Source organism: Sardina pilchardus, chromosome 20, assembly GCF_963854185.1.
Source record: "Sardina pilchardus chromosome 20, fSarPil1.1, whole genome shotgun sequence".
Taxonomy (NCBI): domain Eukaryota; kingdom Metazoa; phylum Chordata; class Actinopteri; order Clupeiformes; family Clupeidae; genus Sardina; species Sardina pilchardus.
In genome coordinates this window covers 12120017-12132147 of record NC_085013.1, presented here as the reverse complement: position 1 = coordinate 12132147, position 12131 = coordinate 12120017, and the positions used below count along the sequence as shown (strand labels likewise).

Below are 12131 nucleotides of genomic sequence, written 5' to 3'. Positions count from 1 at the left end.
AGACTCATCTGTTCACCTTGCTCTTATTTAATTCATCATATCTTTCAGAGTTATGCTTTATGTTTATATTTTTTGATAATATGAAAACTCATGATTTTCATAGTTGATCATAGATGTTATCACTGTGATTATTAGGCTGTTATGCTTTATGTAGCCTTTTCAACTTCTTTTTGAAACTAGGCCTAGGCTACTGTAAGCTGTTTTGGACAAAAGCGTCTGCCAGATAGGCTACTATAAACATAAACTTTCACTTTCGTTTAAAATTCTTAGAGACTGTGCTTGCCCAAAACCCTTCCTCTATTATTTTGTCTTCAGAAGAATTAAGAGTGAATGGAGATTAACTGTTTAAATTTAGCATATAGAAAAGTATTGTACTATAAAAGTAGGCTATATTATAGCCTATGATGCAAACCGTTACTGGCTCCTGAGTGAAAATTAATGGCTGTAGATAATAACTTTAACCAAACCCACGTCTCGTCCTATCAGAGAAAGGCAACCTGTATGTCTGTTGTAAGCCCCGCCTCACAGGTAGAGGTAATCCAATCCAATGGCCAGGCACAGGTAAAACCGGCCTTAATTTCTGAGTATATCCCAAAAAGCGAGAAAAGCCAACAAAACCCGTTCTTGCAGACCAGACACAACTTTAGCGTGGCCCTGATCCCGCGTGTGTTTCCCAAGGAAAGAGGACAGATCGGATTTACAGTACCAACTAGAAAGTCCAGTTCGACCGATAGACATGTCAGAGGAGCATGACAAGTAAGTGATTTCAGTCACCAGTTGAACTCGAAGTCCAGAGGAACCACTATGTGGGCATCTTAGAACTGTTTATGGACATCATCTGGATAGTTTATACAAAAATATTAGGTTTACAAATCGCAGCTTAACTCATGCCAGTAGGCTACAGGTGGAATGATCTTGTTTTCAGTGTGGGAAATCATCGCCTACCAAAACTCCTTGTTTGCCTAGATCTATCTCTCTCCGCCTGATTTCGGCTTCATAACTGTCGGTCTGGCTGCTGAGCTATGCTCCCCGCGTCATGTCTCAGCCTGCACGCGTACAGGTGTAGCTGCACCTGTCGCGCTGGGAGAAGGTCGCTAGAAAACAACGGTAGTTAATGGACACGGACGGGTCCTTTCATTTTAATATTTTGGTCATCCAAAAACTAAACTTTTTTTGTGTGTTTTCACATTTTACTTGGTCAATTCTGGTGCATAGAACTATGCTTGTGACTTGTCTAATTCCTTTCTAGACCTAGGCTACTAATATAATGCGTGTCGAAGTTTGAATTGAATACAAGCGTCATGGCATACTGGGCTAAGTTTTGTAAAATTTTGAGGGCAATGACAATACAAGGAGACTGTTGACTCTAGTGAAATCGTACACCCATTAGGCGTTGGCTGTTTCTACAGAAGAACAATGTTTAAGCTCTACCTAGTTTGTTTTATAACAGAGGTTACAGACACACAAATGTATTTACTTGTTTGATTGATTCTCCTTAATTTGCTCTAGAATCAATGTACTCTGTAGCCTACATTTTATTCTATTTAAATATGTATATACCTGTTATACCTATACACTGTTACATGGAGAATATATTGATATGCTATGCCCCTAGAGTTGCTTATTCATTCTAATTAACTTAAGGCCCAACTTACTGAAAACAATATAAAGACAACAATGTCAGACAATTTTAGACAAATGTAAAATGTATAATAATAAAAGAAAAAAAAACATCTTAGAACTAGAGGGTTTTTGCCGTAGTAGCCTAAGTATTGTCATAGGCTCACAACATAGTGATTACAGATTTTGTGCACGGCAGAGTCTTTTGTTTTAAACATGGATTGCATGACCATTGAATTTTATTGACACTGAATAACGGATCTATCAGGTTGCAAATCTAAAATCGGACTTGAAAGAATAGCACAATTAGATATTAAATTACTCATAATCCGTTTAACTGTAGATGACCCTTAGGTCTACTGGACAACAACACCGTTGTAGTTAGTCAAGTGAAAACAACTTGTTAAGTAGTTTGGTGTAGTTGCCCAGTGATTTTCTTTACAAATGATGTGACCCCTCTTTAGTAAGAGTCCTATACGTGTAGAATTATGCATGGGCCATTCTAAAAAGTCAAAGAAGAAAAAAAAAATAATGAAGAAAAAAAAAGAAAATTGTTTGTATGGTAAATATGATGATGTTTTTACTGAGGAAATTGAAGAACTGGTTTAATATACCCCTTTATTGTCAAACCGCGGTTTTGGGAACTGAGCACTCAATAGTTCTTTCTTGTTTTTGATGAAGACGTTGATGACGTGGGTGGCAAGTATTTCTCAACGCTGTCCCATAACAGGTTTTGTAAACAAAAAAAAGCCCACTCGCCTTTATGAGAGACCAATGGAATGTCAAAAGAGATGCTGCTCGGGGTTCACGGTTGGCTTCCATCATCATTCCTATTTACCGGTCCATCCAGTAGAACATCTTGTCAAACGGGAAGTGCTTACCAGTGCTGAGATTTGTTGCTCAATCGCGTCACTGGTTGGCTACTTATAGATTTTGACATTTGACGAGACAATGGCCCCTTTCTCCCCTGTTCCTCAAGAATAGTCATGTTGACCATCCAGTGTATCACATCAAAACACATCCCACTAACCCCTATCTATCTATCTATTTATCTATCTATCTATCTATCTATCTATCTGTCTGTCTATCTGTTTACTTGTCATCTGTTTGTCTGTTTGTCGAACACTCTTTATAACTGGCTCATTCTGCTCATCTCCATTCCCCTCTCTCCTGTCTCCCGCGCAGTAAGAGGGCGGTGCTCGTGCTGCAGAATGACCCCACCTACAGCCAGCGCCGCTCCTTCACCACGGAGGACGAGGCGTGGAAGTCGTTCCTGGAGAACCCGCTGACCGCCGCCACCAAGGCCATGATGAGCATCAACGGCGACGAGGACAGTGCCGCCGCCCTGGGCCTCCTCTATGACTACTACAAGGTACCTGGAGATGCCAGGTCACAAACCAACTCATGGGTGTGTTCTCCAGTCCGTCCAGAGTGGTGCATCTCAGAGATGAGCGCATCATTCAACACATTTGAATACGTGATGTTTAGATTAGTCGCATTTCAAAAAGTGTGGGTAGAAATCCAGAATTGGAAGGGAGAGGATCCATTGCCCCCAATATTGGGATTGGATGTAAAATTAAACAAAAATAGATGGTGTACAACGCGTATAAAGAGACTTGCATAAAGATGTAGATTGACATCACATCTGTGGTCTATGGCTCAGCTGTTATTGACCAGCTGGTGAGACCACTGGCTGCTGTCGGGCTAATAGACGCTGTGTTTGCCTTCCCCAGGTGCCCCGAGAGAAGAGAACAATACCCCAGCAAAAGACCGACGTCCTGGGCTCTGATGTGGATCACAACAAAAGGTAGCATCCCATAGCTTTGAAGCGATAGCTTTATGAGCTCATAATTGCTTGTGTGTGTGTGTTTTTGTATAAGTGTGTGCATATGTGTACGTGCATGTGTGTGTGTGTGTGTATGTGTTTTTGTGCATATGTGAGCGAGGAGAGGAGGGTGTGTTTTGGAGTGTTAGTTAACTGTTATCTAGCTCTACTCTTAAGATTGAATCTGACTCTCTGGATTGAAGGTCATGCCAAGATCCACCACACTTCACGCTTCAGTGCACTGTGTATGTTCATATCATCATATTTAGTCTGATGAACATCATCTGCGCTCTCTTCCACTCTTGCCTTACACCCAGGAACCTAATGGGTCCACTTCCAGAGACATCCATGGCGACCGCAGAGGGCAAGATCCAGGTCCTGAAGGGAGTTCCCTTCAACATCGTCCTGCCGGGGAACCAGCTGGCCCAGGACAAGCGGGGGCTCTTCCCCTCCCCGGACACCACGGTCACCCTTTCCATAGCGACGATGCCCACCTACCCTATCAAGACGGAGGGGCAGTCGAGTGGATTCTCGGTGACGATCCCCGGGGCCCAGTGCTCGGAGCGAGACAGCCACACCGCCGCGTACGAGAGACAGCTGGCCCACAGCCAGTTCAGCCCCAGCGGTCAGCCGCGCACCCCCGACTCCACGTTCCCGGAGACCTTCAAGGACGGAGGCCAAGAGGTGCGTGAGGATCAGATAGCCCTCTTGACCCGCCCATTTAGTTCAGCTCGCTCTTGTAGTCTGCCTCTCAGCCCGTCTCCATCACTAACACATAGGCAAACACAATCACACTCTCTCCCTCGGAAACCAGAGACAGACGTGTACACACACACACACACACACATACACACACACACACACACACACACACACACACAACTCGCAACTCGCGTCTCTTCCTTTAGACAATACCCCATTTATCCAAGGCTCTGGAGCCATCACTTTGCTCAGCCTTCCTGGTTTTATTTGAACATGCCAAAATAGCAGCTAGCATGTCATTACACCATTGTCTCCCATGCACAATAAAGTGCTGTATTCCCCCCCCCACCCCTCCTCTCACAATGGATAAAGCTTTTCTCTCTCGCTCTCTCCCCTCTCTGTATTAAAACCTGAAGGGGGGATTACCTTCCGAAGGGCAGCCCAACAAAACCCTTTACACAGGGACGCTGGGGGTGGGAGGAGGTGTGTGTGTGTGTGTGTGTGTGTGTGTGTGTGTGTGTGTGTGTGTGTGTGTGTGTGTGTGTTTGTGTGAATGTATTTGTATGTGTGTGTGAAGTGTGTGTGTGTGTGTGGGGGGGGGGGAGTTGTTTTCCCTGAGCTGAGACTAGCTGCCCTGGGAGCTCTCTTTCTCTTTCTCCCTTTCTCTCTCTCTCTCTTTCCCTCACTCTCTCTCTCTCTCTCTCTCGCTGGCCTGTCCCGGGTGTTTGTGTTAAAGCCGGGCGCTCTCGCTCACCCCTCTTTTGTGCTCCACAGGTGTTCGCGTTCCCAGGGGAGCTCCAGTTACGCATGTCCTCCATCGGCCAGGACGAGTTCTCCACTTTTGATGCCGTGTCTGGGTAAGCCAGGCAAAAGGCCGGCCGGCCGCGGTGCCAGCCAGCACACGACACGCCGACAGTGGCCCCATTCACTCCCCCAGTCACCTGGGAGTCCCACCGTCAGATCAATTGACCGCATTAGTGCTAAGATCCTCACACGGCGTGAATAGAGGTCACGGTCTCCACAATTAGGGGCAGCCGTGGTGTACTGGTTAGCGCATCGGGCTTGTAACCGGAGGGTTGCCGGTTCGATCCCCGACCAGTCCACCACGGCTGAAGTGCCCTTGAGCAAGGCACCTAACCCCTCACTGCTCCCCGAGCGCCGCTGGTTGGGCAGGCAGCTCACTGCTCTGGGTTGTGTGATTCACCTCACTGTGTGTTCACTGTGTGTTGTGTGTTCACTAATTCGGTTAAATTGGGTTAAATGCAGAGAACTGAATTTCCCTCACGGGATCAAAAAAGTATTCTATTCTATTACAGAATCGTACACAAATACTGCTAATAACGGAAGCATAATACTAATTGGACTACCTCGCGTGGGCGATGAACATGAATATTTTTTTCAGAGACATATACACATATAATGACCAAGTGATAATTGATCATTCCTTTTTCGTTGTCTCATTAGCAACAACTTTGAATACACACTTGAGGCTTCAAAGTCTCTGCGTCAGAAGTCAGGCGACGGCACGATGACCTACCTCAACAAGGGCCAGTTCTATCCCATCAGCCTCAGGGAGATCGACAACGGGAAAATGCTCCAGCACCCCATCAGCAAAGTGCGAGTGAGTGTCTTTTGCCTTTTCCACAGGAAGACATGGCTACATGTCTCACGTGTAAATTGGTTTGAAATGTCTAGGTGCGCTGTGTATGTGACTATGGGATGTTCTGTGTTTCAGAGTGTGGTGATGGTGGTCTTTGGGGAGGACAAGTGCAGAGACGACCAGCTGAAACACTGGAAGTACTGGCACTCCAGACAGCACACAGCCAAGCAAAGATGCATTGACATCGGTAAGGGCCAGACACCAGACTTTTAAATTGTCAACAAGCAATGTCGGGCTACTAGCAAAAAACAAAGCCAAAGCTCATTTAATAACTGAGCAAACTCATTTAGCTCATTCATTACCATGAAAGTGCAAATATGGGTAGGTCCACAGTCACAATGCTCCCACATAGTACACAATAGCTTCAGGTCATGCATGTGACGCTTTGCTTCTTGCCTGTCAATGAAATTAGGGCTCCCTGTTTTTAGAACATACCCAACTCAAAAGATCACCGTAGTTTCCTAAAGGCCACACGGTAGACACCAGCTGGTGGTGATGGTCCATTCACATCACTTTACAAACGTCAGCCTTTTTCCGTTCCGACGTTGAGCTGAAGCAAAGGGTCTGTTCTGCGCCATTTGCTGTTGTGTCCACCTGCAGTGTACAGTACACAGTGCCCCTCCCCCATGCTAGCCCTCATCAGCACTGTGCCTCGCCGCCACATGCTGACTCTCAACTCGAATGAACTGAACTGGCGTCAGTTGAACTGAAAAATGCAAGTTCGTTAAAAAATACTGAAAGCCATTTCCCATGTCCCTTCTTGACCATATGACCATATACGAATAGAAGATATGGAAATAGTATAATGTAGACATGTAGACATCCACTCACAGTACATTGCATTGTGAGTGGATGTGTTATGAGGGACAGACAGAGGTGATGTGGTGGTTTGGATGATTTGTTTATTGGTCTGCAGTTTGCTGGCATTTCTGACTGCTTGACCCTGTATAGGGAGAGCATGACCTGAAGTGATCAGTCTCTGCCTGTGTGCACAGTGCTCAGTGTGTGTGTGTGTGTGTGTGTGTGTGTGTGTGTGTGTGTGTGTGTGTGTGTGTGTGTGTGTGTGTGTGTGTGTGTGTGTGTGTGTGTGTGTGTGTGTGTGTGTGTGTGTGTGTGTGTGTGTGTGTGTGTGTGTGTGTGTGTGTGTGTAAAGAGCTTAGCAACCTCTGACAGGGGAAAGTTAAGTTATTGCCTAGTGGCCTGTTGACCAAGGGGTACAATTACCATGCCACACAACTGGGGCTTTGTGAAAGTCAGAGAGCCTACAGTTTGTCTGTTCATTTCTAACATCTCTGACAATGCAAATATCTCTATATGGACAAATCTGAGAGGAACCAGAAATTGCAGTATTGACAGCCACTCCCACGGCAATCTAGTTATGTGGCGATGTGGAAGGCCAGTTCTACCCGTTTCAAAAATGTGGTCCGAGAGGTACTGAAGTTTTGTGTCCAGCATATTTTTACTGCTCGTTTCACACTTGTGGAACACTCCACTCCTCCATCTCCATCCGCTCGCACCTACACACCTTTTCATCGGCTCGTCTCTCATTTCTGTCACCCATCTCTCTCTCTCTCTCTCTCTCTCTCTCTCTCTCTCTCTCTCTCTTTCTCTCTCTCTCTCTCTCTCTCTCTCTCTCTCTCTCTCTCCACTGTCCACTGTCTTCGTCCCTCTTTGGTCGAACAGCCGACTACAAGGAGAGTTTCAACACCATCAGCAACATCGAGGAGATCTCCTACAACGCCATTTCCTTCACCTGGGACATCAACGAGGAGGCAAAGGTAAGGCCTCAAAGGCCCACACACTCACTGGCTGGGTAGCCCCCTCTATCTGTGTCCTACTTTTCACAAATCAAAAAATATACAGTAGAATGAAACAAAAGCGAAGTGGCGTGTGATTCGGGCATGATCGTGTTTTTGGATTGCATGAAAGACATGATGGAATGGAGATAGGGTTCATATGATGTTGCTTTAAGTATTTTCCTTCAGTAATTGCTCTGGTGATTGTCGTGTCAACTGTGATTTCTGCTTGTGCATGAGATTTGGGTTAGGATGAGTATCTGCTGAAACATTTGTCTGAGTCACACAATAGTTGCTAGACCAGTGTTGAGATGCTCTGAACACTGAACAAGGAAGCAAGATGCGTTTTGGTTTATCTTGGCTTTAATCTTTATTTGATATGTAAATGTTAGTGAGTGTGAGCATTTCTATGTGTGTGCCATGTGTATGTGAGGGAAAAATGGAGTGTGTGTGTATGTGTGTGTGTGTGTGTGTGTGTGTGTGCGCCTGTGTCTGTGTGCCTTTTACACGTTAGTCTATCTGAGGGTGTGTACACGTGTGCGTATGTGTTTGTATGTGTGTGGTCTTTTCACACACTTCAATCACTCTTCACTCACCACCTACAGTAGTACACCAGTACACCGTGTACATCTTCTGAGTAAGACGCTCTCTCTGCACGGAAAGACAAAGAATGAGGAAACGTATGGCGAGGGAAGGGAATTGAGAACAGGGTTCGACTAGTGACGGCTGATGGAATCCTGTCAGACGGAAACACTTAATACTTGCCTGGTCAGCCTCATGATGCCAATCAGATAGCTACTCTCTTTTTTTCTCTCAACCGGTTTGTGCTTTTTTCAGCACTTCAGGGATTTATGTTCCTTCTGCTGACAAGTTAATCTTCACTCTTAGTATCAATCTGAGCTTCATGGCCTCTCTTGGTACATACAGTTTATAGATACATAATATGGCGCAGAATCCACTCACAAATACTCATCAATACTCATCATCATAGGTACATGAACTTCAACACTGACATCATAGGACATCCATCATCCGTGTATTTGTACTCTCTCGGCCGTCTGCCTTCTCCCATCTCCAGGAAGTACTTTGTTGGATAGTCCCCGAAGTCAGAGGATGTTCATCCGTGTGTGTGTTTGTGTGTGTGTGTGTGTGTGTGTGTGTGTGTGTGTGCGTTTTTATTAGCTCATGTTGTTTGTCTGTGCGTGAGGTCTGGTGTTAGGTGTCACGGAAAGAGAATGGGCGAGCATGCAGGTGTCTCAATGAGTGTCACTCAGGAGAGAAAATTATTTTCAGGTGTTTCAATGGTGCCCCCTTGTGGCACCACTTAAAAGAAGTTCACTGTTCATTGTTTTGACATAAACTTATGATGCAGTTATGCAAATCAAATTTTACATTTTTGGACTTCCCCTCAACAAAGGTTCTGTGTTTAATTTACATATAGTTACCACTGAGTGCTTAGGGAAGTTTTGCTTAACAAAGTCACTTATGTCTTTAGCGCCCATTGGAGTACTTAGACTGCACCAGAAGAGGGAGTTGTAGGCCTACACATATGCCTTCTTAGGTGACTGGGCTCGTAGGACAGTCAGCGCCCCAATTAAACAGATCCATCTGAAGAGTTTTTACATGTGTGCATTTGTGTTTCCTCGTCAGTTTATATCAAATTTTTTTTTTCAATCATAATTGAAAGTATGCTGATTGACAGTATCAGTAATTATCACGTTATTCACAGATTGTTGTGCTTCAACATCAACACCTGAGGTTATCTGGTGTTATTGGTGTTAAAATTTTGCCCTGCCATAACACATTTTAATAGATTGTAATGCATGTACTTGTTCTATTATTTTTTAGCCATTATCCAATATTTGAATATTATTAACATCCCCTCTTGTCAGATTGTCTTATCCCACTGCCTGACTCACCTCCCTCCCTCCCTCTCTCTCTTTTCTCCCATTCTCTCTCTGTCTCTCTATCTCTCTATCCCCACACAGATCTTCATCTCGGTGAACTGCCTGAGCACAGACTTCTCCTCTCAGAAGGGTGTGAAGGGTCTGCCCCTCAACCTGCAGATCGACACCTACAGCTACAACAACCGCAGCAACAAGCCCATCCACCGCGCCTACTGCCAGATCAAGGTGTTCTGCGACAAGGGAGCCGAGAGGAAGATCCGCGACGAGGAGCGCAAGCAGTCGCGCAGGAAGGGCAAGAGCACAGACGTCAACGCCAACCTGGGCAACTGTGAGTAGCGTCCACTCCCAGCCATCACAGAGCTGTTGACCGCATCGTTGCCTGATCTTCTACCTGCTCCCATGGTCATAGACTTTTACACTCTGCTTTAATTTCTCTGCTGATTCTTCCCTTCTTTTAAATGCCTCCATAATATTTATCATCCTTAGTTGTAATTCCATGTCCATGTGCAATTGCATTTCCTGTTTGAAATTATAACAATAGGATTGTCCTGCTGAAATATATGTCCATGCTAGTATATCTACAGTGTCTTTATGAACAAATGGTTATAAATTGTAAAAGTGTTATCACTGAAATATGTCCGTCTCTCTCTCTCTGCCCCACTGAAGATCACTCGGTGGATGTGAAGGTGCCACTGCTACACAAGCGGAGCGACATCACCATCTTCAAGGCGATGGTGGACCTGGAGACGCAGCCCGTCCTCTTCATCCCCGACATCCACTTCTCCAACTTCCAGCGCCATGTGAGTTGCCCGGAGCTGCCCAGAGTAGTCCCTCCCTCAGGGCACCGCGTGGTAACATGTGCTGGTCGTGTGGGGGCAGCTTTTCATTCCTAGCTCACATACTGTAGAGGGCTGTCCAAATGGTCTCTCTCACTGAATCAATTCCGTAATGTCAGATAATGATTTTATGATGCTACTAATGGAAACCAGAAAGGAAAACCTGCAGTTGTAGTCGTTGAATGTGACTGGTCATCACCGCAGTAGAGGCAGATTAATGGTATGTGTTTATGTGTGGATGTGTGCTCTTGACACAAGTTATTCTTGGAACCTCAGTTCCGTGGCACAGGGCAGTGCCCCCTGGTATCTGCGACCTTGTCACACACCAGATGTTTGAATTGATGTGTGATTTGATATTTGCTGTTGCAAAGGTGAACTTAAACGTTGCATGGCCGACAAATGTAATGTAGCGCGCACAATCCATAGGCCCCCTGATAAGATAAGGAGGAATACGTGTGGAGTGTGTATGGTACAGGACATGCTCGCTCAGACCCCTCCTGTCTGCGGCTCCACCCTGGCCTTGGAATTACAATGTCAAATACTCCCATGCTGCGGTGGGCCCTGTGGATATTTGCCTTGGATAACGTTCCCACACTCTCGCTTTGGGGGAGTCAAATAAGGAACATACTGTGTGTGTGTGTGTGTGTGTGTGTGTGTGTGTGTGTGTGTGTGTGTGTGTGTGTGTGTGTGTGTGTGTGTGTGTGTGTGTGTGTGTGTGTGTGTGTGTGTGTGTGTGTGTGTGTGTGTGTGTGTGTGTGTGTGTGTGTGTGTGTGTGTGTGTGTGTGTGTGTGTGTGTGTGTGGAGAGAGAGCGCTGTTACAGCATTTATTAGGAGAAGCAAGATGGATTGCCCAGGGAGGTCTCTGTTTCTCAGTACCCGATCATCTGTGGCCATGCATCATAAATCTGAATCTGAACGAGGAAAACACACGGTTTTCCCCTCCGAGTAACTCCGTCCTATATGCTTGCCTTCTTATTATATATGTACTGCCTGGTCAGCGTCTTATCAGAGTTTGGGCCTCTACATGAAAGGCGCCTCTTGTCAAATGCTGTGTTTGATCACTTTGTGGAGTTCTGTGGGAAGGAGCTAAAAGCCATAAATAATCATGAGCAGTCTCATTCTCCTCTGGGCGTCTGCCGGACAGCTGAGCAGCTAACTACTAGTCTGAGTTGTTAAGCTGAACAGGGACTTTTAAACAAGAAAACAGCCACGCAAGTATGGGATGGCAAGTCTTGCGTGGCTTTTTTCTTAGATAGATTGTGTTTTGTGTTGTGAAAGATTCTTCTATCATGAAACAATGGAACATGACGCCAAAATGCCCTTTTGCCCTTTACTAATACAGTAGTATTGTGTCCATGAATTATTGAAGGGAGTGCATTGTTTCATGCACAGAAAAACAAGGATTATTTATGTTGTGCACTGAATTCACTGTTGTGCTTTCCAGTTTGTGGAGAAAAGGCTAAATGCACATCTCTGGACAAAATAAACTCATTTTGTAAATGAAAAGAATTCTGTCCACATAATAGATGTTAACCACGAAAGTTAGTATAGCAAAATAGATGTCACTGTTGAAAATAATTATGTCCATAGAATGTATTTCTGAAAGTATGATAAACATTTTAGTGCATATGTTTTGTGGGTCAGTCGGCAAATGACATAAAGAAAGGAAAGAGTGCTGAAGCAGGATTGACTGATATGTTGTTAGTCAGTGAGGGCTCATTCAAGTTTCTGAATTGAAAATGGTAAAAAAAAAAAAAAAAAAAACGATTATAACATAAAAACAA

At 45.0% G+C, this 12131-nt stretch overlaps 1 protein-coding gene across 2 annotated transcripts in view; it reads left to right on the top strand.

Moving 5' to 3' along the window:
- Window positions 1-606: 606 nt before the first annotated feature.
- grhl1 (grainyhead-like transcription factor 1) overlaps window positions 607-12131 on the top strand; it is a 16807-nt gene continuing 5282 nt past the window's right edge. The window contains exons 1-10 of one of the 2 annotated variants that reach the window (XM_062523126.1): window positions 607-756; window positions 2806-2992; window positions 3354-3427; window positions 3763-4129; window positions 4922-5004; window positions 5612-5768; window positions 5883-5994; window positions 7491-7585; window positions 9592-9838; window positions 10177-10310. In XM_062523126.1, coding sequence (XP_062379110.1) covers window positions 737-756; window positions 2806-2992; window positions 3354-3427; window positions 3763-4129; window positions 4922-5004; window positions 5612-5768; window positions 5883-5994; window positions 7491-7585; window positions 9592-9838; window positions 10177-10310 — 1476 coding nt within the window. In that variant the 5' untranslated portion in view covers window positions 607-736. Of the gene's footprint in view, window positions 757-2805; window positions 3029-3353; window positions 3428-3762; window positions 4130-4921; window positions 5005-5611; window positions 5769-5882; window positions 5995-7490; window positions 7586-9591; window positions 9839-10176; window positions 10311-12131 lie in introns of both variants that reach the window. The other variant, XM_062523125.1, reaches the window with a different exon arrangement.